Source organism: Eumetopias jubatus, unplaced genomic scaffold (assembly GCF_037043125.1).
Source record: "Eumetopias jubatus isolate StellerSeaLion01/CBP00866 unplaced genomic scaffold, mEumJub1_p1.0 scaffold_5, whole genome shotgun sequence".
Lineage (NCBI taxonomy): Eukaryota > Metazoa > Chordata > Mammalia > Carnivora > Otariidae > Eumetopias > Eumetopias jubatus.
Genome location: NW_028274811.1, coordinates 2,504,056 through 2,529,442, shown reverse-complemented (window position 1 = coordinate 2,529,442; position 25,387 = coordinate 2,504,056). Strand labels below are relative to the sequence as shown.

General features: G+C 41.5%; 1 protein-coding gene across 1 annotated transcript; it reads left to right on the top strand.

The window, feature by feature from the left end:
- ZFP2 (ZFP2 zinc finger protein) lies at positions 1-20,881 on the top strand. The gene is made up of 4 exons (XM_028092602.2): positions 1-60; positions 2,324-2,420; positions 13,106-13,248; positions 19,331-20,881. The coding sequence occupies exon 4, from the start codon at positions 19,408-19,410 to the stop codon at positions 20,800-20,802; it is 1,395 nt and encodes a 464-aa protein (XP_027948403.1). The 5' UTR covers positions 1-60; positions 2,324-2,420; positions 13,106-13,248; positions 19,331-19,407; the 3' UTR covers positions 20,803-20,881.
- Positions 20,882-25,387: the final 4,506 nt, after the last annotated feature.

The following is a 25,387-nucleotide window of genomic DNA, read 5'->3' as shown; positions in this document are numbered from 1 at the left end:
GGCGTAGGCGCCGGGCAGGGCTGCCTCCGCACTGGTTGCTCCGGCTCCAGCTGGGAGAGGGTGAGTGCTGGGCCGCGGTAAGACGCACCGTATCGGGTTGGCGCCAGGCGAAGGCCCAGGAAGGAGGAGGCCCGGACGGCCGGGCGAGGCCCCTGAGGGGCGGGGCCAGCGGTGCACGGGCTGGGGGCCGCGTCCTCTCCGTACCCGCGCGGCGCCGGGCCGCTCGCTCCAGGTGCGCCCTCTCTCGCCCCGGGAGCCCGGCCGGGTGGGAACACCGAGAGCTGAGGGCCGCCACCTGTCGGGAGCGACGAGGGCGGGGGACGTGGTACGGCGGCCCCGGGCCGGAGGGCTCTGGGAGTCGCTCAGATCCTGGGTTCCTCCCCGCCGCGGGCTTTCCCAGGGCCCCGCTCCGGAAGTCTCGGGGGATGCTGCACCTGGTGCGCGGTCTCGGGGCTCCAGCACCTGCCCTTTGTGTCCGCCTCATCTCGCGGACGCGCCCTCTGTGATCTCCGATGCCGAGAGGCGCTGGCGTGGACTCCCCTTCACCCATCTAAGAATGGGGAGTCCGACCCCGTCCACGTTTCTATTTCAGGGACTCCTTTTATTTATTTTTTTAAGCAATTTTTTTCTCCGCTTCAGCCCCCCAAAAAGAATAAGTTCACAATAGGAATAAACTAGGAATTTCAGAGCAGCATTAAAGAAAAAATTATTTGAAAACTGTCAAAATCTGCATGTTGGCGTATAAACAGAGAAAGGGTTTGTTTTTACACAAAGATGTGGATATTAGTGTCCTTTTCTCCATTTACTTTTAAAACTGAGCTTTGAAATACATTTGGAAAGGGTTTAAAGTGCACAAATATTAAGCTCCATGATTTTTTACAAATGTTTTTATCTGGTTTAAGTACCACTCGAACCAGGTAGAGAATAAACTTTTTTAAAAAACAATATTTTGAAAACATATAGTTATACCAATTTTTAAAAACAATTGTCATTTTAAAGAGCGTGAGAAATTCAATCCTCCCTTTAGGCCTTTACATTCCCTTCTCAGGTTTTTTTTTTTTCCCCTCATGTTATAAACCATATAGACCATTTGGCTACACACATCTTTGCATTCCTGTCTCATTCTTTAAATCTCTTCAGATGAAATTTCTGGGTCATACTGTAAGACTTGATACCCTTCCATCTTATTCTCTCCAGAAAAGCAGTCTTTTATAAACATTTGCAATATAAGGGTGCCTGATGGACCCACAACCAAGTCTGGGTGTTCCTATTCTCCAACTTCCTGTGAGGTGGAGCAATAGGGTTGTTTAAATGTGTTTTGAACACTAATGAATATTTTATGCAATTTTGAGTTTTGTTTTTAAATTCTGTATCTGATACAGTGTTTTCTTACTAGGCAGAAATGTTACATTTTTACGTGGTTAGACATGAAAACCATCCCTTCACGTTTGGGTCTTTGACATCATTGTTAGGGGGACTTCTATCCCATTATCACAAAAAAAGGTTCATCTGCAGTTTCTTCTAGTACTTTAATTGATTTAATGTGCAAATTTTTATTCTTTTCCAAATGGTAAGTCCTTGTTCCAAGTTACTAATTCTTTTTTCACTAATGTGAAATGTCACTTTTTCATATCCTGAATTCTTACATACAAAATGTTTTCTGAATTGTTTGTGTTGGAAGGATTTTAATTTTTCTACTGATCCTCTTCTCTGCTAGACTATAATCCATGACGGCATGGAGAACTTGTTTATCTGTTTTGTTTACAGCTGTATTTACCCTCTCCCCTAGGAATGGTGCCAGGTACACAGTAGGTGTCAGCATTATATCTGGTGAATGAATGACTCAGCCTGTTCCATCACACTATGTTCTAATTATTGTAGCTTTATGATATCTGGTGGGCAGGCTCTCCCTCACCACTCTTCCCTTTCAAATGCTTCCTGGCTATCGTTAAATGACACAATTAACTTAAAATAAGATCTTTTCCATAATTATCTTTAAAATACTATTACTTAGGTATAACTTGGTTAGGAATGTGCTAAGTTTATAAATTCATTTCAAAGAATTGACAACTTAGATATTGTGACAGCCTATCCAGAAATATGGTATGTCTCTCTGTTCATCCTTTATATATCTAAATAAGCTTAGCAAAATAAATTTTATTCATGAATTTATTCATGAATTTATTCAAAATTTATTCATGAATAAAAAATACAGTTTTCCTTAGGTAGGTACCATACATTTCTTATTTGGTTGATCTGTGGGTATTTTATTTGTTGTTGCTGCAGGAGTCTCATTTCTCATGGCTTCTTTTCCTTCCGTCAGCTCTGCCTCCTCTGGATCCTGCCCACCCCCTAGGAAGGACCATGCAGGAAGGAAAGGGAAGGCAATGGCTTTTGGGCCTCTGCCACTGGCAGCTCTGGTGAGCTCATATTTCTCACTGAACCCTCTCCCTTACTCCTTAGCACTTATTACTGTACCATATGTGGGCTTCACTGCAGAGGATGGAGCTACTAAGATCTCGGAATGTTGGGTATTTCCCATACAGCCCCCCTTACTGTCCCTCAGCTCTGTCCTCAGCAGCCTGCTTCCTTATTCAGCTGGGAGCCCTGGCCTCCTGAGCTTTTGGTGCCATTCAAGCATCATCAAAGGAATAATAAAAATCATATGAAAGATGATCTGGGTGCTTATAGGGTTTATGGACCCTCGGGGAACTTAAGAGAGGTTATATCTCTACAAGATACAGTCATGAGGATTATATGTGAACATGATAATAAGAACAAGTATGGCCAGGTACTCAGATTGTCAGTGTTCCAAGACTCGTGGCAACCAGAAGTAGGGTTAGATAGGGATAACTGGAGAAGATTTGCTCTAATGGAGTTAAAGTGTCCCGAGTTTAAATCCCGACTCTACCATTTATAGTTGCTTTGTCTTGGGTAAGTAACCTGACTTCCCTGAAGTTCCTCATGGTGATGATAGAAATAAGAGCATTAACTGAGTGTTTGCCACCTACATGACATTAGTAAGCATTCCACATGGCTTATTTCATTTAATAATATACTTGATAGGTTTGTTGAAAGTTCAAGTGAAATAACATATGTAAAAAGTGCCCAGCATGGTTACTGGAATGTTAGAGGTACTCAGTAAGGCATTCTTAGCATTATTCTAGCTTGGTATTTTAGTTTTAGAGGTGGAGCAAATGTAGCAGTGACTGGTGATGAGAGGGAATCAGATACAAAGTTTGGGGTCAAGTTCCAGGAAGGAGGAGTTTGTGCCTCTGGTTGGGTGGTAGGCATGGGGGTGGAGGATGAGGAATTTTGATAAGGAAGCTGGGATGTTCCAAGAAAGAAGCAGTGTCCATCAGTTAAAGAAATTCATGCAGTGTAAAAGTAGTGAGGAGTCCAGGGGTTTTTTTGCCCTGAGAGATGGCTTGAAAATAGAACCTGCTAGGGGCGCCTGGGTGGCTCAGTGGGTTAATCGTCTGCCTTGAGCTCAGGTCATGATCCCAGAGTCCTGGGATCAAGCCCGGTATTGGGCTCCTTGCTCAGTGGGGAGTCTACTTCTCCCTCTCCTTCTCTCAAATAAATGAACGAATGAATGAATGAATAAAATCTTTTTTAAAAAAAGAAAAGAAAATGGAATTTGCTAGTTTTTACTAGAACCTGGAGTTGTTGCTTCTCTGGAAAAATAAGGTATCAGGGGGACTTGGCCCCAGAAGACCCTGCGTTTTGTTTTGTTTTGTTTTTTAAGGTTAGGCTTATTTAACTTTGTCTCCTATCCCACGGGACTCGTGGTGTTTTCTCTATTTCTAAGACCATGTATTAGGGTTCTCTCAGATATGTCATTGGTTTATTTATCAACAGAACCAGTTTAAAGAAGGCTTCATGAAGACAAGTACTAACTGTTGTGATTTCTGTTTGTACTACTTTCTCTCCTTAGTATTATCAGCTTAGTTATAAAAGGCAACATAACTCACAAAAATAGGCAGAAGAAAGAGGGAGTTTCCAGAAAAGAAAGTTTAAAGGGGGAGCATTCAGAAGATTTTGGTTGATGAAGGTTGTGGTTTGGCTATCAGGAGTCTTGATTTTATTTTATTTAGTTAAAATAGTGTTAATTAAGTTTTTAAATCAGCTTTTTTCCCAGGTGTAATTTTACATAAGATAACCCATTTTAAACATATAATTCATTGAGTTTTGACAAATTTATGCACTAACATAGTCGCCACCCCAATCAAGCTATAGGACATTTTCCTCACCCCAGAAAGTGTCGTCACCCCCTTCCAGTCCACATCCCCCACCCCAGGCAATCACTCGTTTGATTTCTGAATACTTCAGTATGTGTTTCCTAAAAACAAGCTCTCGTTTTACATCACCAGAATACAATTACCAAATGAGGACACTTACGTGGACGCAGTACTGTTAGTTAACCTACAAACCTTACACACATTTTGCCACAAACTGGGTCCTTTATCTGGTCCAGGACCCAATCTGGATCACAGCTAACATTCAGCTGTCACATGTCCTTAGCCTCCCTTAACCTGGAACAGTTCCTCAGTCTTTGTTTTGGATGACCTGGACACCTGGACCTGGGATGTATCAGTGAAGCACTGGAGCTGTTCCCCTTTCTCCATCTTTCCTTTTTAGGCTGGTCATGGGACTATGAATCGCCCAAGCAGGACTTGTGTTTGCCTTTAAATTATATCTTCTTTTTCTGAATATACATACTAGCTGTGTTGTCATAAAAAATTTTTTTAAGACTATAATATATATTTGCAAGTCTTAAACCCTCAAAAATAAGCATGGACATACATTCTTCTGGCCTTTGAAATATCTGTTTACATCCTTGCCCAGTTTTATATTGGGTGGTTTGTATATAAAAGAAGCCTTTTATGCAGTGTGGACATTAATCCTTTGCCGTAAATCGCCAATATTATTTATTCCCTGTCATTTCTCTTAAATCTGTTTATAACCTCTTCTGCTACGAGTAAGTTTTGAAGTTTTATGCAGTTAACTTTCCTTTTCCTTTGTTTGGCTTTGGAATCATGCTATGAAAGGCCTTCTGTACCCTAAGATTATATAAATATTTTTCTCCGTTTTCTATTTTATTATTTTAAATTGACATCCTTGAACTATCTAGAATTTATCATATGTAAGTGAGGTCAGACTCTAACTTCATTTAACGTGGTGTAGCATTTCATCATCCATCCATTCACTAAGCAGGGACTGAGCACCTGCTTACCATGTGTTAGGCAGTATTCTGGACGCTGGGAAGATGACAGTGAGACAGGCTAGGTTCCTTTCTCCTAGATCCTGTCTTACAGAAAGGGGAGGCAGCACAGAAGAAATAATTCCTGAGGACATTGTTAGCTGCTGTGAAGGCCACACAGCAGGGCAGCATGGTGGAGTGTGACATCTCTTTTAGCTGGGCAGAGCCAGAGTGGCACCGCAGAGGACATGGCATTCCAACCGATGTAATCTCCTGAATAATCTGCTTCTCCACAGGTTGGAAATGCTCAGCAGGGAGCCCGATGTGGGACTCGATCCTGGGACTCCAGGATCATGACCTGAGCTGAAGGCAGTCGCTTAGCCAATTGAGCCACCCAGGCGCCCCTACTGTACCTTTCTTTTACATTTATCCTTATAGTTAAATTTTATTAACTATCACCAAGTTCCAACAGTAACAGTTAAAAAGTATGCAATTCCAATTTGAATTCCATTAAATCTATATCAATATGAGGAAGACTACCATCTTTTACAGTGTTTATTCTTCCTAATGAATAAAAAAACTACCCTTCATTTTATTCAGATTCTTCATAATGGCTTTTGTTAAGTTTGATCACAAGGATCTTGCATATTCATATTAAGTGTATTCTGAGGTGTTTCATTTTTTGTTGCTATTGTGATTGTGATTTAAACATAATTGAGATTTAAAAAAAAATTGGATTGCTGGGGCACCTGGGTGGCTCAGTCAGTTAAGCATCCGACTCTTGGTTTTGGCTCAGGTCATGATCTCAGGGTTGTGGGACTGAACCCCATGTTGGGTTCCGTGCTCAGCAGGGAGTCTGCTTAAGATTCTCTCCCTCTGCCTCTGTACCCTCCCCAACTCTCACAATTGTGTGTGTGCTCCCTCCCTCTCTCTCAAATAAGTAAATCTTAAAAAAATAAAATAAAAATCAGATTGCTAAGAATTATATCTGAAGACATTGTGTTGCTGTGGTGCCTCAAAGTCCATCACCGTCATACCTTCTTTATAAATTATACTGTGATCATTTAAAATATCCCGATTTATTCCATTTGATCCTCAACCTTTTCAAAGGATAACAATACCAAAAAACCCATGTCTTTAGGTTTAAGAAAAGTTTTTGCACAAATGAGACAAACCCATGAAGCTGCTTATTTCAAACACCACGAGTTACCCTGTGCTTTTAATGTAGCGCTGGGGAGAAAAGACCATACTAAGTGGAAAGGCGAAAGGGAAAAACCTCTGAAGGGATAAACAACAAATATGTTTTATGGACAACAGAGATTAACAACAAGTAAGTTTTGTGAACAGTATCATTAAGTTTCACATTAGCCTTTGGGAAAGTGCTCTTCTGTACTTCTCTAAATCAGTCTAAATCAGGAGCCCTTCTATAGCTCAGGAGGCCACAGGATGTTTCATAATAGAGACAAGCTCTGGGACACTCTTGGAAGCTCTGCACTGAAGCCCACGAGAATCCAGGGAAGTGGGAAAGACCGGCATACAGCCCATAGGAGTCTGAATCTGGGCTTTTAATTTTGCTCAATATATTCCAACAAGGCAATTTATTGAAAAAACAAAGTAGATTAATTTTTGGAAACAGAATATCCTATTCCTGATACCTTTTTTCCCAAAGAAGGGGCTTATGCTTTGTTTCAACATACATTCTACCTTATCTGATATTCATATGTTCTCCTCCCAGTTTCTTCTTTCTTCTTTTCTCCTTGCTTTCTTTTTATTTACACTGGCCTAATGTATCTTGTCTCTACCCGCCCTTCCCCCCCTTACTTTTTAACATTCTGGTTTGTGCTTTAGATATATCTCTTGTATATGCTAGATTTGAAACCAATTTTAGAGTTTTTGTCTTTTAGTAGAGAAAGTCAACTCATTCACATATGTTGTTATACAAGTATCATGTCTTTTTCTGATTATTTAATGATTTATGTTTATTATGCTTTCTTGTTTCCTTTCTTTACATTTGTTAAACTGATTTCTCTTGGTTCCTTTTTTTCCTTTCATAAAATGGAAATTCAGCCATATAATGATGTCCTACTAGAAGCTACCTTTACATTTCTTGACAATATTTGTGATTTTTAACATTATGTTGATACATTGATTAAATAAATATTAGCAGAAAATAATGAGGCAGAAAGAATGAACTCTGCCTCAGTGCTGACACTTTTTCTAGAAGTTCTCAGCAAGCAGGATGTAAAATACGCATATTTCTTGGGCGTGGGCTTCATCCCACGTCTGGTATCCAGGCCTTTTCTCTCCATTACTTTTCTCCCTTTGCCCACTTACATAGCACAGCGCTCTCTGACCTTAAATGAAAGCCTCCTCCATGGCTTTATCCCCATTTCCTTGTCCTTACTTCTTTCCATATCATCCTCTCTTATCTTTTCCACATAAGTCTGAAGTAATTTCATCTAGCTGCTTCTGATTCCTTATCTTCCATTGAGCCTTTTACCCACTGTAAGCTGACTTCTGCCTTCACCACTCTGCTAAAATTAGCTCATTTTCCAACCAGCAGCTCTCTTTTCAGTCATCATTCTGTTTGACCCACTCCTTCCTCCTGGACCTTCAGTCCTGAGTCTCCTTCCCTCCTCCCACCCCCAAGCCCACACTCTCACTTGCTCTGATGGGGGTTGGCTGCAAGGGTTCTTTTCTTGGCCTTTTTCTCTCACAACACCAGGAGATAGATGGCCTTGGGTTTGAGTCCCAGCTGTGTGATCGTGGAGAAGTTACTTAGCCATTCTGATCCTCAGATTCCTCACCTGTAAAATGATGACTTTAGTGCTAACAATCTAGCAGGTTGTCATATGGATTAAATAAGGTGAGGTGTGTGACTCTCCGATTAGTGCAAAACTCAGTATAACTGTGAGCACCCCATCAGTGCCCCCTCCTGGTACTAGTCAGGCTTCTTCAAAGAAAGAGAACCCAGAGGCCTGAGATCCGGGACTGAGGGGTAAGTCCTGGTCCGAGTCTGAAGGCTCAAGAGCTAAAAGCACTGTCTGAGGGCTGCCGCAGCTCAAGCAGAGCCAGCAAATTTGTCCTTCCTCAGCCTTTCTGTTCTATTTGGGCCCTCAAGGGATTGGATGATGCCTTCCCACATTGCTGCGGGCTGATCTTTACTCGGTCTCCTGACTCACTGGGAGCACCCTCACAGAAAAACCTAGAAATAATAACCCTATACCAGCTATCTGGGCATACCTTAGTCCAGTCAAGCTGACACATAAAATTAACAATCACACTCATTAAACAGATACTGAATACTTATTGTGTTTTACTTCCTAGTCTGAGGGCTAGAAGAACAATGCTGAAATGGGCTTGTAAATTCAAAATGCCACTCTCAGGTCAAGCTGGGTGTTTTCTTGGTCCTCTTAACCATATTCTGCATGTACCCTGTTTGTACATGCTTTCCCTCCATTACCTGGGACTCCGCCTATATTGCAAAGCCTGAAATTCCATGTGCCGCCTTGACAACGCTGAGCCTCGCAGGGCTCCAAAGACCTGGCTGTGAGCTCCCCTGGTCTCCTTGCCCCGGCCCAGCAGGAAAAGCACCCTACTAGCTAGCCCTCCTATCAGCCAAACCAGGTGCAGCCCTCCCAGTACTCAAGCTAATAGCTTTTGCCTGCCTCCCAGCCCATGAAATTGTTCAGACAAGCCGAGTGCATCTTCCCATGGTAACCAAGGGTCCCCTCACTCTCTTGACACTACAAAGCCTGCTTCCCGCAGCCCCTGCTGGTTCACAAGTGCAGTCCCTGAGTGGCCCTGCATGGTGGGTAGGCTTGCCCAGGCTATGAGAATATGTGACTGGTAAACTGCTGTCAGTCTCCTCTGTCTGGTGCTGGGTGTCGTGTGTTCAGTCATCTTGTGCTCTGTAAGGCGCACCATCCCTCCTTCACCAATGGGGTAAATGGGAGGCCATGGGAATAGTACCTACTCTTCTCCAGTGGTAATCTAGAGCAGCCTTCCCTATTACTCTCTAATACCTCCTCCTCTTCCTGTCCTACATGTCAAAGCACTTTCTTTTTATTTACTCATTTATTTAATTATTTGAGAGAAAGCATATGATTGGGGGGGGAGGACGAGGCAGAGGGAGAGAGAGACTCTTAAGCAGGCTCCATGCCCTCCATGCCCGCAGGACCCTGAGATCATGACCTGAGCCGAAATCAGGAGTCGGACGCTTAAGCGACCTAAAGCACTTTCTATTATTACATTTATCTCTGATTATTTCACGATAATGTACATTTTTGTTTAGTTTCTTTAGGCAGATAAGACTTTTTTCTCACACAGATCTCTTTATCCTTCCCTTCTAATGCTGCTTGTTTTTGTTTGTTTGTTTTCACTTCCCTCAGGAGGTTTTATTGGCATAATCCTCTGAGCAGGAATTTATAGTTTCAGGAGTGACATTCAGGGATGTGTCTGTGGATTGCACTTGGGAGGAGTGGATTCATCTAGATTCTGCTCAGAGGAACTTGTATGGGACAGTGATGCTGGAGAACTATAGGGACTTGGTTTCAGTGGGTAAGGACCTCTCATTCTAACTCAAAACCTCCCTACTGACATCTTTCCCCACCTACTGACACCTTGTACAACCGCAGAAATTCAGGAATTCGCACTTGCAATCCTGATATGATAGGTCATTGTTTTAGGGTGGTTGCTTGGTGTCCTCTCTGGACATGGAATGGAAAATGGAACCTTCTGAAGGCCAAGGGACAAGGACAGGTACCGGGAGTGGTTGTTATACTCAGTTCAGAACCCGTATTTAGTGGCTCTCCTCCCGAGCAGGGCATCAGCTTTCCAAACCAAATGTGATTTCTCAGCTGGAACTCGAAGAACTGAGCTGGATGACAAAAGGACTTCCAGTGGGCCTCTCTCCAGGTACAGATCAGGCAGCAGGTACTTGTTACCTGAGTGTGTCCCCTAGGGAGAAATCGCCACGGACCCCCCCTGGGTCTCCTGGAGAGACCTGCACCCCCCAACGTATTTTCTCTCAAAGGCCTCGGCATTATTCATGTCACTGCTCCTCCCTCGGTCTTGCAAAAGTCTTCACCATGGAGGGAATAGTGTAGGAGGATTAAATGAGTTACTACATTTGTAGCACTTATTAACTGCTGTGAATATCAGTAAATGTTACCAATTATTATTGCTTTTCTGTCTTCATCTGTATTTTGAATCCCTGTCTGTCTTCCTCCACTTTATATTCTCTTTCCTGTTTCACAGGTCTTTCCTGTCGGCCATAACCTGTATCCATGGCTTTCTTTCCCTCATTCATTTAAACCTTTGTCAGCTTTCTTAAAGGAAACTAATGTTTTTCTCCCTGAGTTGCAAACTTGTATACATGTTTTATAGTCTTCATTTAAAAACAAATGAAGACTTTAGCCTTGTTGTTTTCACTAGTAACCTCATGTTTTATGCATTCCCTTTCTCATTCCTAAACTTTCAGTCTTCATCCCATTCTACTCTAAGCATTTAATGCCTCTCAATCTTTGTTAACTGGTTTCCAACCCCCCTCACAAATGAAATTTCTGTTAGAGGTTATCGCTGAATTTCCTCTGAAAAAATAACACTTTACAGCCTTATATTCTCAATATGAAAGCACTGATCACCATTTCTTCTTACACATCTTTTAAATTAAAGAGATAGTAGGTACATATTTTTATCTCTGAATAGTGTATGACTACCTAAGTATAAAGCAATAAAAGAAATCAGTAAAAGAACATATTGACAGGAGAGCGCCTGGGTGGCTCAGTTGGTTAAGCGACTGCCTTCGGCTCAGGTCATGATCCTGGAGTACCGGGATCGAGTCCCACATTGGGCTCCCTGCTCAGCGGGGAGTCTGCTTCTCCCTCTGACCCTCTTCCCTCTCATGCTATCTCTCATTCTCTCTCTCAAAAAAAAACCATATTGACAGGAAAAAAAGAATCTTACGAACATTGCTGCTAGTTTCTAGTAAGCTTTCTAAAGAACAGGATTTTACAAGAATCACTGGGTCAAAAGATGTATTTTTTATGGCTCTTGTACACATTGCACAACTTTGGATATTTTTATGCCTTTTAATGGTAATTTATTAGGTATAAAATGATCCCTTAAGGTAGCTTTAATTGCCTTTACTATAGATTCTGTGGTTTGATTACTATTGCTATTTGTATTTATTCTTATGTAAATAATCTTTTTATTCAACAAACATTTTGTGAGCACTAGGCCCTGCTCCTAGTTGTGGCTATAGGAATAAACAAGACAGGCAGTTTCCCCATGGAGCTTATAGTCTAGTGGGGGAAACTATAAATTAATAAAGAAAGCATGGAGGAAGAAGGGAAAGGAAAGGAAGGGAATGAATAGTGTAGAGTCCTAGTGCTATGTGGAAAAAGCAAGCAGAATAAGGGAACTGGATCAGTTAACAGAAGCTTTATTTTAGAGGGAGTGATCAGAGAGGGCCTCTCCTTGAAGGTGGATGTTGAACAGATAATTCACAAAGTGATAGGCTATATAGACCATTCTGGGTCCAGGGAACAGCAGGTGCAAAGACCCTGTGGTCGACTGCATGGTCTTGTTTGAAGGGAAGAGTGCCAGGAGATGTAAAGATTTCCTTAAATTTATTTCTTAAATAAATTCCTTAAAGGAATTTTTCTTTCTTAATATTTCTTAATATTATTTCTTAATAATATTTCTTAAATAAATTCCTTAAAGTCTTTCAGTCCTTCTCTGAAAAAAATTTATTTCTATTATATTTTTAAATTTCTATGAGCCTTCTTTTCATTCTGAGTGTTCCTTCTTTCTTAACAGCAATATTTTTAATGCATGCATTAATTTCTCTTGTCTGTATGAGAATATTTTTTATTTGTTTGTTTTGTTTTTTTGATATATGTATGCAGCATTTTTTCCCTTGTTCTCTAGATTATTTTAGTAGGTTTATATATGCCTATTTAATTATCCTACTGTCATTTTGGTGGGTTTTCTGGAGGCAGCAGAGGCAAACACATATATTCTTGATTGTGGGTTTTCCTCTATCTTCTTTACTGGTCTTCAGGCTTCTCCAACTGGGCTAAATCTAAAGATTCTTCATTTGTTTATGATTGCATTTCACATTATATTTGCCTTGTCTCTCTGAACGTCTGTCTAGCCACTAGTGTGCAGGCTCACTGAATTGTCATGATTGAGCTAACTGCTTTATATCCCTGCCTGGCATGTTGCCTGCCAGAGTAGGTATTTAATATATGTTTGTTAAATGAATATTGAATGACATCAAGTAGAATTTTTAGACATTAGGTGAAAATACAGATTTGAAAGTTATAATCCTATCCTTGACATTCATATCAATGAGTATTATTAATTATCAGGGAGAGGGAATGAGAAGGGCAAAGCAGCAAGGATGGAACCCTAAAGGACAATAAGATTGACTTGGGGCCAAAGATGCCCCAGTGAAGAGGACAGAAAGAGTTGTCAAAGGAGGAGAAGAGAATGTAGGGAGAGCCAAGGGAAGAGAGAAGCAGTGGGAGAGTACTGCATGCCAACCAAGAACTGGAGGGTGCTGTTGGCCTTAGCCAGAAGGATGCTAAGGATGTGGCCTGAGGAAGAGCACTCCTGGTGCAGAAGGAAATGTGCTGTGGGTAGATGAGTAAAGAAGCAAACAAGTAAAGACATTACAGACAGTTGTTTCAACGGGGTTCACTTTAGAGGAAAAGGAAGAAATGGCAAGAGCTGAGACAAGTCGGAGGTCGAGTATCTCTGGTTTGTTTACCAGCGGAGAGACTCAAGTGTATTTATGGGAGCAGAGAGGAGAAACCAAAGACCCAGAAAAGTGGAGCCAGAGGATGAAGCCCGGAAAATTGGTGGTGTCCTAACTGCGGGTCTTGTTTTTTCCAGATTTTCTTCGACGTAACTGCCAGATTAAGCTACCATTTAGTCTTCTTCTGTTCAAAACCAAGACAAGAAAGCGTGGAGGACTGAGTGCTGTGCTCAGCTCTTCTCCAGCCATCATGACATACTCCTCATAACCATCCTATGGGGTAGGTACTGCCAGCCCCCACTCAGTGGGACAGATGGGTTCAGAGGGGGAACGACATGCCGGTAGTTGAACACACGTTTCTTATTTTGTTTTGTTTCTGCCTTCGAGTTTAATGCTAATTCTGAAACAAAAAAGTTATAACTTTCTTAACCTGCCTTGCTGTGACTTCTTATTTCCAAGTACATCTAGCAAAAATAGAACCTCTACATCCTGGCCCAATTTTTCTTTTAGATGATTGTTTTCTTCCTTCCTTCCTTCCTTCCTTCCTCTCTTTCTTTCTTTTTAGAGAGAGTGTGTGTTTGTGAGCTTGTGGGAGGAGTGAAGAGGGGAGGGGCAGAGGGAGAGAGAGAGAATCTTAAGCAAGCTCCATGCTCAGCTCAGAGCCCAGCACAGGCTCAATCCCACAACCCTGAGATCATGGCCTGAGCCAAAATCAAGAATTGGATGCTCAACCGACTGAGCCACCCAGGCGCCCTGGATGATTGTTTTCTTTTTCTGTACTAAGGTTTTCATGTGTATAGTTCTTGAATGCTTCATTAGATTTTGCCTCTATTTTATAAAAGCTGAGTAGAAAATGTAGAGATAGAAGTTCTGTTAGAGACAGCATTATTGCTAGGAAACTTGTTAATGTTGAAATAAAGATGGGAATTATTAGTAACATGGAAAGCAGTGAATTTTCACCCTCTAGTCAGTGGTCATTAGACTTAAATCTGTTGGTGAAGTACAGTCATGAAGGAAACAAACAAGAACATGTGCAAAGTATTAAAATCTATTACCAAAGATTATGTCTATAAAATAAGATACAGTTAGGGATTCTGTAACATTTTAAGCTCTCCAGGAAGCCACCCTTTACTACCCCAAACACAGAAACCTATTATTTGTGTTTTATACACGACTTTGTATCATTCTCAGAAATGTACTGGGTGACTTCTTGTGTGTGTGTGTGCACGTGTGTGTGTTAACATATATGTACACATACACACAGAATTTATATATTGTTACAGAGTCCCTATTTACCTTCATGCTAACCTGAGCCTCCCTCATGTATAGTACAGACATGTCTTTGCCTCCATTAGTAGGAAAACTAATCTAAAAGACCATAATAAATGTAGAAGTATCCACAGTTCACTGATCCTTACACAGGGCAGGCCCACATCTGTCTCGGGGCCTCAGCACTGGTATTTCCTTCTGTGTGGGATGCTCTCCCTTTGATAGTCCTGTAACTCCCTCCTTAGCCCCTAAAGTCTTGGCTTCAATATCACCTTTTCATTGTGGCCTTTCCTGAAGACTCTATGAAAATTACAAACCATTCCCCTCACCTATCATGTTCCCTATTTCCATTTGCTTGCTTTTATTTTTTCCATAAGGTATGCCACTTACATTCTAAGTATTTTACTTATTATGTTGATTGCTCTTCTTGCGCTCATGGAAATATAAGTTCCTTAAGGGTAGAAATGTGTTTTGTTCATTGTTAGCACCCTAATCAGCACCTGGCTCAATAGATATTTCTTAAAGAGATATTTCTTGTTCAGAGGATCCATCTGGCTGCTATATGGAGAATGCATTGTACAGTAGCAAGAGTGTTAGGTAGGAAGTCCAGTCAGGTGAATTAAGTGGTGGAGTGGAAGGAGTAACTTACCTACTACACAGGGGATTGAAGAAAGACAAAAAGAAAGAAATCAACCTTGCCATAGGAAGAGCAGGACCTGCTGCCCGAGAGCTGTACCCACCCCAATTCTCTGCAGGCTCTTGGCCTCTACTATGGCCAGTGTCAGCCATAAGGACTGAAGGATCTGTGTTCTCCCAGATGCCTCAGTCCTGGGGGCTCTTGTTGATGTCCTGATGAGTACCAAAATTATATAAATCCTATAACTAGACATTCTAAGACAAAAAGAGAGAATGGGCTATCACTCCAAAGTCCTGTGTAGGAAAAAAGGAAGAGGGGGCTGTATATTGTTTAACACAAAATAATAAGGGTAATGATAAAAGCTAACAATCAATGAACCCTTATCCTGGCCAGGCACATTGCTGTGCACGTTACAGGGTCCGTGATTAATGAGATAGCGAAATAGCAAGCATCTGAAACCTCATCCAATCCTAGAAGAGCTACAGTTTTTGATCCCTAGTGCTCCGGTCCCAGCCCTTCAACACTTCACTAATTCTGAGTACAGCTACCTTAACACTTTTATGTTTTCCAGGGAGACAGTCATGTGATCTGAGAAAAGTAAAATTTCCTCCCTTCTAAGTTGTCTAATGTACTGGTCACACTTTGGGAACAATATTAGATAGTAAGCATCCTTTCCTTGATTCTGTTGCTAGTGTGAATTCTAGAGTTTTACGTGTATGCTTGGTACACTGCTTATAATTTTGTTTTTGAATCAGGATCCAACATTGGATATTATCAAATACTTCTGAAGCATCCCTTGGGTTGGTCACAGGTCCTTTTTCCCATGTCCCATTAATATATTAATAGATTCCTAATATTGAGCATTCTGGAACTCCTGGACAAATCCTTTGTTCAAATCGACTATCTAAGCAGTATTTCAGGAATGGCATAGGAGTTCTATAATTACTAAATCTTTCATATTTAAGAATGTGTTTTGGTTTTCTCTACACATGTATAGAGTACTGGCCGTGTGCAATTCTGGAGTCACATTGGTCTTTCCTCAGTCCCTTGGAGACATGGCTTCCCTGTTTTTGGCACCCCATGTACCTGGAGCGATCACTTCAGTCAGTTTTTAAAAAAATTGTTGGCATGGATATTTTTCATTTCCTGCAGGAAATCTCCAGAATTAACTTTTAAATTAGATCTCCAAATTCCATGAAGATATACTAAGTCTCTTTTCTTTAGTACATAGTGATGTTTCAACTTAAAATTGTTAATATTTTCCAAAATAGCAAATATTTTGTTGTTCTCATTTTAAGAAATGTCATATATACAGAATATGTAAAATACATATACTATTTAGCAAAAATCTACATATTCTAAGCTCTTTATAAGTATTAACTAATTTTTGTTCGTATATCAACACTATACAATAGGTGCCATTTAACAGATGAGGAAACAGGAGCACAGACAGAACCAAGGTCACCCAGCTAAGTGGAGCCAGGTAGCCTGGCTCCAAAGTTGTCTTAACCATTATGCCATACAGCTTTTCCCTATAGTTCATGATGATAAAGATGAACAAATAATAAGGAAAGCAAACACCCAGGCACTAGAACCCAGATTCGGAAACAGAACGTTGCTTGTATCTTAGAAAGGCTTTGTTTGAGCCTTCTCATTCACATCCTCTTACCCAAGACATAACCATTCTTCCCACATTTGTGATAATTCTCTTTCCTTGCTTTTCCTTACAGTATTGCCATCCATAAAGGAATCTCTAAAAAATACATTTAGTTTTAGCCTGTTTTTAAACTTTATCTAAATGGCCTCTTACTATATATATTTTTGTGTGACTTTGCTTAAATTATTTATTAATTCTGATTATTCTACGTAGCTTTAGTTAATGTTCTCTGTTGGTTCGGGCTGCTATCACAGAACACCATAGACTTGGTAGCTCTAACATCAGACATCTATTTCTCATAGTTCCTGGAGGCTGGAAGTCTGAGATGGGGGGCCAGCATGGTTGGCTTCCTTGTGAGGGCTCTCCTCCTGCTTCATGGACAGCTGCCTTCACACTGCATCTGCACATGATAGAGAGCAGAGAGAAAGGAAGCAAGCTCTGTCATCTGTCACTTCTTATAAGGGCTTTACCTTCATGACTTAATGACTTCCAAAGGTCCTCCCCCTAATGTTATCTCATTGGGGATTACGCTTCAACACGTGAGTTTTGGGGAGACACAAACATGACATCCTTAACATTCACTGTTTTCAGTTATCCTGTTGTTATAAATATTTCACAACTTAGTTATCCATTCTGTTGTTGGTAGCAATTGGGTTGTTTCCAGTTTTTTGCTCTTGTGCATGATGTTACCTTAAAAATTATGAATTGTGGTGTACCTCTGCAAAGCAGATTCCCTAAGTGTATGTACCTACTAGTGGGTTTGCTAAATCACAGTCTGTGTGCCTGTTCTACATTACTAGGTAGTGTTAAACTTTTTCAAACACCGGAACCAAATTACATCTCTACCAGCAGTATGCCAAAGTTTGCATTACAGCACATCTTTCTAAAATCTGAAGCTATCAGTTTGCACTTTTTTATTTTTTTACTCAGGTGGATGTTACTCATTGGAGCTTTAATCTCCCTTCTCCTGGTTACTGTTGAGATTGGGTATCTTTGCTTATTTACTCCCCACCACCGTTTCCTTTTCTTAAGTGCCTATTCAAGTCTTTTGCCCATTTTTCTGGTGGGCTTAGTGTTCCACGACACTGTTTTCCAGATCTAGGTTCTAGTCCTCCTGTATGGGCTGTGTGTTGCAAAGATCTCCTTCCAGTATGTCACTGTTTTTGTTTACTTCCTTTTTGACACCTTTTGATGACTGGAAGCATTTCATTATTCTTCCAGTGTTTATTTTCCAGGTGGTTTTTATGTTTTTTTCTTCATTCTCCTGTTTTTATTATTTTAAAATTTTATTTCTTGAACCTCTACATAGTTTCCAAATTTGTTACTTTCTGTGTATCATTTATCTTTGAATGAGGGCAGTTCTGTCTTGAGTTTGTATTTGTCTAACAGTGTGAATGGCTCCTCCTTTGCCCTTTATGTTGTTTATTGGGTACAGCTTTGGTTGGACAGTTGGATGTGATACAGTGACAGTACAGGAGGTAGCCTCCAGTTCATGTATTGCCTGTTGATATTCACACTCAATTGGATAGGTCCTTTCTGGGGTTACCTGGTGGTTTTAGAAGTGGAGCCTGCGTGGCTTTCCACTTTTTCTCTTTTTTCACATAAGCAGGTCAGGTTGCAAGGAGGTGGTCCAGTTAATGCATACCTCATGCTTCATAGTAAAGCCTCCTGCTCACAGGCCTTTGGTTTGTTGGTTCAGTGTTGATCTTGGCTCTGGTAATTTTGATCACGCTGACAGCTGATTCTCAGATTGTAGTTTTCTGTCCTCTGCCTCTCATTGCCCGGCCCCCACCCCTAGCCACTTTGTCTAGGATAAGAAGTGGGATCTGAGAAAGTCAGAGTGGTCACAAGGTCCTTCCTTCAGCCCCATCTCAAGCAGCTAACAGATCCTGCTTTGCCTCTCCCTGCCTGTTTTTATTACTTTAAAATTTTATTTTTTGAACCTCTACATAGTTTCCAAATTTGTTACTTTCTGTGTATCATTTATCTTTGAATGAGGGCAGTTCACATCTCTAACAAATGGGTATTTAGTAGGAAACGGTAAGGCCCTGTAGGACCCTCTTACCTAAAGAGAATGAGAAACTTATAGCCTGTTGAAAGTTGGTGGTGGGGTGAACCTTTAGATTGTGCCATCCTCCCTTAAGTTTCAAGTAGGTTGTGGTATTTTATGTTCCAAACAAGCATATTCCTGAAGGGTAGTTTATATGCATTATCTTACTTAATCCTCATCAGATTATTTTTATCTTTATTTTATGTCTGTGAAAACTAAAACCCAGAGAAACAACTAGTTAAGAGGGTAAGTTAACAGCCAGGGTTTAAACCCAAGTGTGTCTGATTCCAGAGCCAACAATCTTTCACGGTGTCACACTGTGGTGTTGTACAAAGATTTAGTGTCAGAATTAGAGGCAGCATTGCAGGGGAGAAGAAACTGCTGGTGGGAATACCAGGGCTTTCTGATCTGCCTCTCCCGATCCCAGCTTGTCTGTATATTTTCCCTTCATTCCATCTTCATTATTCAGCCTTGTCCAAAGGTCAGTGATTTCAGTGTCCATCCCTCCTGCATAGACAGGCTTACTCTTTTCTCTGCTTACTGCCTCCTCTAGTTCTCCCATTATTTATGAACTGGTTCACTGTTATTTCCCTCCGTTCTGGTTTTCTTCCTCATTGTAGGGTCATCTTTGAAAGCTCTCACATGTGCCCCACAGTTATTCTCAGTTTCTTTCTCTCCTCTCCACCTTAGACAGTTTTTTGTCTTCCAGCAGAGAAACCGATGTGTATTTGAATTTTTATTTTTTTCAGACTGGGAGACAAGACTTGAAACCAAAGAATCAACTATAAAGCCCAGCATTACTGAATATTTATCCTATGGGGTAATAATGGAAAGGGAAGATCTCTGGCCTTCTTCTTTAGGGGAAGCCTGGGAACCTGATAATTGGTTAGATGGGCAACAGAAAAACCAGGACAGACATCTGCGCCAAGCGGCCGTTACTCATAAGGAAACCCTCCCTGAGAGGAGGGCATGTGGAGGTCATGAATTTGAAAGATGTTCTAGTCAGGGGTCAGTCCTTGATATACAACAAAGTATTCCTGTGGGACAAAGGCCCCATAATCAGAATTCACATGGAGAAGACACTAAACAGAATTCTGAATTAATTAAAACTCAAAGTATGTTTGTAGGAAAGAAAATCTATGAATGTAATGAATGCGGGAAAACCTTCAGCCAGAGCTCATCTCTTCTTAAGCACCAGAGAATTCATACTGGGGAGAAACCCTATAAGTGTAATGTATGTGGGAAGCACTTCATTGAACGCTCCTCCCTTACTGTACATCAAAGAACTCATACTGGAGAGAAACCCTACAAATGTAACGAATGTGGGAAAACCTTCAGCCAGAGCATGAACCTTACTGTTCATCAAAGAACTCACACTGGAGAGAAACCCTATCAGTGTAAAGAGTGTGGAAAAGCTTTCCGTAAGAATTCATCCCTTATTCAACATGAAAGGATTCATACTGGAGAGAAACCGTACAAATGTAACGAATGTGGGAAAGCTTTTACCCAAAGCATGAATCTTACAGTTCATCAGAGAACTCACACAGGAGAAAAACCCTATGAGTGCAATGAATGTGGGAAAGCCTTTAGTCAGAGCATGCACCTTATTGTACATCAGAGAAGTCATACTGGAGAAAAACCCTATGAGTGTAGTGAATGTGGAAAAGCTTTTAGTAAAAGCTCAACCCTAACTCTGCATCAACGAAATCACACTGGAGAAAAACCCTACAAATGTAACAAATGTGGGAAATCCTTTAGCCAAAGTACATACCTTATAGAACACCAGAGACTTCACTCTGGAGTAAAACCTTTTGAATGTAATCAGTGTGGAAAAGCTTTCAGCAAGAATTCATCTCTTACTCAACATCGGAGAATTCATACTGGAGAGAAACCTTATGAATGTATGGTATGTGGAAAACATTTCACTGGGCGATCTTCCCTTACTGTACATCAGGTTATTCATACTGGAGAGAAACCTTATGAATGCAACGAATGTGGAAAGGCCTTCAGCCAGAGTGCATACCTTATTGAACATCAAAGAATTCATACTGGTGAGAAACCCTATGAATGTGATCAGTGTGGAAAAGCCTTCATTAAAAATTCATCCCTTATAGTGCATCAGAGAACTCATACAGGAGAGAAACCCTATCAGTGTAACGAATGTGGAAAAGCCTTCAGTCGGAGTACAAACCTTACACGACATCAGAGAACTCATACCTGAGTTTTTTCATTGAACCCTTCACCAGGATTAACTCTTTGGTGATAATCAGATAAGTCATGTAACATAGAAACCTAATAAATGTGATGATTGTAGGAATCTTTTAATTGAAGTTTAAGTTTCTATATCAGATAATACCACCGCAAAGAAACCATATAAAATAGAGAAATCTTAATTCAGAATGTAAAACATTCCTTTACACCAGAAGGTTTAAATAGCTAATGTTCTAAACAATGACGATTCATGCTGAAGGTAAGTTCTATTATGTCATACTGCAGATCTTCTTTGGATATCAGAGACTTCACACTGGAGAGAAAAGGTGAGAGTGCTAAACTGGACAGCCGAAAGACTTGGTATGTAGTCCTGATCTGCCACTAACTTGGACAAGTCACCTACTTTCACCAGGTCACAGTGTCCTTATTTGGTAAATGAGGGATTTTGAATTTAAAAGGTCTCCAGGATCCCTATTAGCTCTAAAATGCTATAAACCTATAAATATAACCAGTACTGGGAAATCTTTGATCTTTTACCATGTTATATATGTTACCTAGATGCTCCTATTTCACAGTCTGGTTTCCCTGGATGTTTTCAGCCAAATTCTCTACCTCTACCAAATCCTAGTATTATCCATCCATGTCCCTCCCCCTCCTCCTGCACTGTTTTTTTCTCCCCTAAAACATAGGCTGGTTGCTACCCAGGTGATGAAACAATTGTACAGATCTTAATGCAATAGCATGCTATTTTGAGTTCTCAACTAATAGTCATTAAACTACTGTTAAGTAAGCTAATTATTTAGAAAACAGTATAACTTAAATATAGTCTCTAAGTACATAGGATTCAAATATGTATCTTTGTACCAAACTCTGTATCAAAGTGAAAAGGAGAAAAGGTTAAACACTAATAGACATGAAAATGTGACATATTAACAAAATCTTTGCAACTCAAAACATATTCAAAACAATCGTAGGTTTTATAGATCTCTAGTGATGACAGTAGTTAAGACAATTTCATTTATTTCATACATATTTAATAAGTGCTAAATATGTGATAGACGTGATGAGAAGATCAAAATGGATAAGATATATTCTTTGCTTTTCAAGGGCTAAACTAAAACACTGGCCATGGCATGGGAGAGGAAAGGAAGAATTCAAGCAATAATGAGGCAGAATCTAGATAACGTGGTAATTGATTAAATGTAGGAACTTGAATTTATTTGGGTGGATGGAGTACCATAATTAAGAACACACAAAGTTGACCAATTTTGTGGGGAAATGATAAGTTCAGTCTGGGGGCATTTTAATGAGTCTGTGGGTATCCAAGTGAAGATTCCTGACAGACACTAGACTAAGTGGCAGGACAGTTGTGAAGGGTACTCTGAGAGTACTGTTACTGAACGGGGGAAGTGGAGGAAGTGGAACCAGTGAGAGCTGAGAGGAAACAGCAACCAAAAGGAAAATGAAACACAAAAGGAAAAATTAGAAGATGGTGGCACAGGGCGCCTGGGTGGCTCAGTTGGTTAAACGACTGCCTTCGGCTCAGGTCATGATCCTGGAGTCCCGGGATCGAGTCCCGCATCAGGCTCCCTGCTCAGCAGGGAGTCTGCTTCTCCCTCTGACTCTCCCCCTTCTCATGCTCTCTATCATTCTCTCTCTCTCAATAAATAAATAAATAAAAATCTTAAAAAAAAAAGATGGTGGCACAAAAGTAAAAGAATTTCACATAAGGTAAGAATAGTTAATATTTTCATATGCCATGGAGGATTAAAGTAAGATAATTAAAAATGGCCTTTGGTTTTGGTTACTGATAACCTCTGTTAAATATTAGTGGGTTGAAGAGTGAGTTAAAGGCTGAAAAGGACTCATTCACTTGCCTGAGAAAGGAGACACTGAGAAAGATAACTAGAGGGAGACCAGCATGGAGAGCAGGTGTATCTATCAGAAGAGCTTTATGGCTACAAGTACTGGAAAGTCCAGTTAACAAGGCTTACGAGCAAGCAGGGATTTTTTTTTTCCTCACATAACAAATCGGGAGGTGGGTGGCATCGTTTCAAAGACAAAATTAATTCAATGTCTTTAGTTCCGTGGCTTTTCCATCACGGTCACATGATGGCTGCTCTGCTTCAGGTAAAGTATGTGCATTCAAGGTAGGAAGAACGGGGGTGGGAAGCACCAGCACATCTGTGCTTTTCAAGAAAGTTTGTCCCAGAAGCCCCTCAGCAAACTTCAGCTTACATCTCACTGACCACAGCTGCGTTATGTGGAGGCCAGTAGAAAAGGAGGCTGAGAAAATAAATACTCTTCCAGCCTCTAAAGTGGAGGTAGGCAAAACAAAGGAGGTTTGAGCAAGGTGTTGATCTGGCCAATGAACAGTCTGGCATGAGTGTGTTTACATGACCACTGAAAAGAAAGGTGTGGAGAGTCAAAGGTGCAGCATGGGGGGGACGGGCAGCTCAAAGTGGGAAAACGGGACTGGGGCAGAGGTAGAAACTATAGGAACCTTTTTCATTTTTTTTTTTTAAGATTTTATTTATTTATTTGACAGCACAAGTAGGGGGAGCAGCAGGCAAAGGGGGAAGCAGGCTCCCCACTGAGTAGGAAGCCTGATGCGGGACTCGATCCCAGGACCCTGGGATCATGACCTGAGCCGAAGGCAGCCGCTTAACCAACTGAGCCACCCAAGCACCCCTATAGGAACATTTTTCAAAGGAAGGAAATTTTTCATTGGGAGAGGTGGGAATCAATAAGTGATGGGTACAGAAGATGTTTGTGGGTGGCGATGGAAGAGGCTCCCCATAGATGCTGGGTCCCCGGGCAGGTTAGGCTCTTTGGGCTATGTGATCCCTAAGCTCTCACTCTTGGGAGCTGGAACAAAGACGGAAGGGGAATGAAACAACCATATCCTCGGAAACTTAGATCTTTAATATTTGTCCCTTATACCTAGTTTCCTCCTTTGCCTTCACATATTTTTTTTTCTAGAGGAGGCAGAGAGAAGAGATGGATAGAAAGTAGATGAAAATGATAAAGCAAAATAAAGGGTCAGAAGGATGGCACAGGACAAGGGGGAGAGGAAGAATGAAACATACTGAAGCCTAAGAAGATGCAATAACTCAAAACTTGGTGAAATATTAACCTTTAGAGGAAGCAGCTGGAGAAACGGGTCATTAACATGGAGGTTGCAGTACTTTTTCAGGAGTTTTGGAAGCCTTGGGCCCTTATATGTCAGTTCTCAGTCATTCTGGGCAACAAGTAAGGAGGACAGTCTCTGCACCTCTCCTCTATCACCAGGGCCAAGACTCTGGGTTCCACTTACTAGACATGAAACCTCGGGCAAGACACTTAACATCTCGGTGCTTCACTTTTCTTATTGTTAGTAGTGCAAACTGCACAGCTTCGGATTACAGTAGATCCCCATGTAAAGTGCTTATAAAAGTGCCCAACACACAGTGCTCCATAAATATATTTTCATCATCCTTGGGCGCCTGGGTGGCTCAGTTGGTTAAGCGACTGCCTTCGGCTCAGGTCATGATCCTGGAGTCCCGGGATCGAGTCCCGCATCGCGCTCCCTGCTCGGCAGGGAGTCTGCTTCTCCCTCTGACCCTCTTCCCTCTCGTGCTCTCTGTCTCTCATTCTCTCTCTGTCAAATAAATAAATAAAATCTTTTAAAAAAATAAAAAATAAATATATTTTCATCATCCTCATATACCTGAAAACAAAATAACATCCAGACTCCTTAGCACGGCATCCAGAAAATTATCTTAGAGTCACTAGGCCCTCAAAACCAACGCCGTGTACACACGCAGGTTCTATCACTGTAGGAGGTTGTCCCTCCCCGGCACGGCTGTAACAGCCTCCTACCTGGTTTCCCTGTATTGCCTCTGGCCCCACCAGAGTCTCTTCTTCCCCCCGCCCCCACCAGCTGACCGGCGATTCCATCAAAATGTGCTCGGCCACGTCACTCTCGCGCAGACTCCTTCAGTGGCTGCCCATCACACACGGAACGAAGCCAAGGTCTTCCGATGGCCTTCAAGGCCCCCAGCCCCCTAACCTCCCGCCCAACTCTCGCTAGTTCACTATGCCCTCTCCAGTCCCTCCAGGCTTGGAAGGCCTCGGGCTCAGCAAGCACACACTTCTGTCTCGGGACATCGCCGTCCCTTCCCGTTAGACGGCTCTTCCCCCCGTATTCACACGGTTTCCTCCCTCGCCGGAGTCCAATCCCTGCTCACGCGTTCCCTCCTCAAAAGAGGATTTCCAAAACACGACTTAACATCACCCCCCCCACGCCCACCGTCACAGGCTTCCTGACAAACACTAAGTGCAGGTTCCCCTGGTCTCTCCCAGCCCCTAGGGCAGTGCCTGACACACAGATGCTCCCAAACTGTCAAGAGGATGGACTCTTCCATAAAACCCCAAACAGAAGGCCGTCGTGTCACGTAAGTCACTGACGCTGCTTCCTAAGCTGACAGTTCCCTGACAAACCTCAGGTCACATTTTTGACTTTTTTTTTCCCCCAATTCACCACCGACAAAGTTAAAACCTCCTCTTTCCTCCCCGAGCTCCGCGAAAACGTGTATTCAAAGGCAACTCAACAC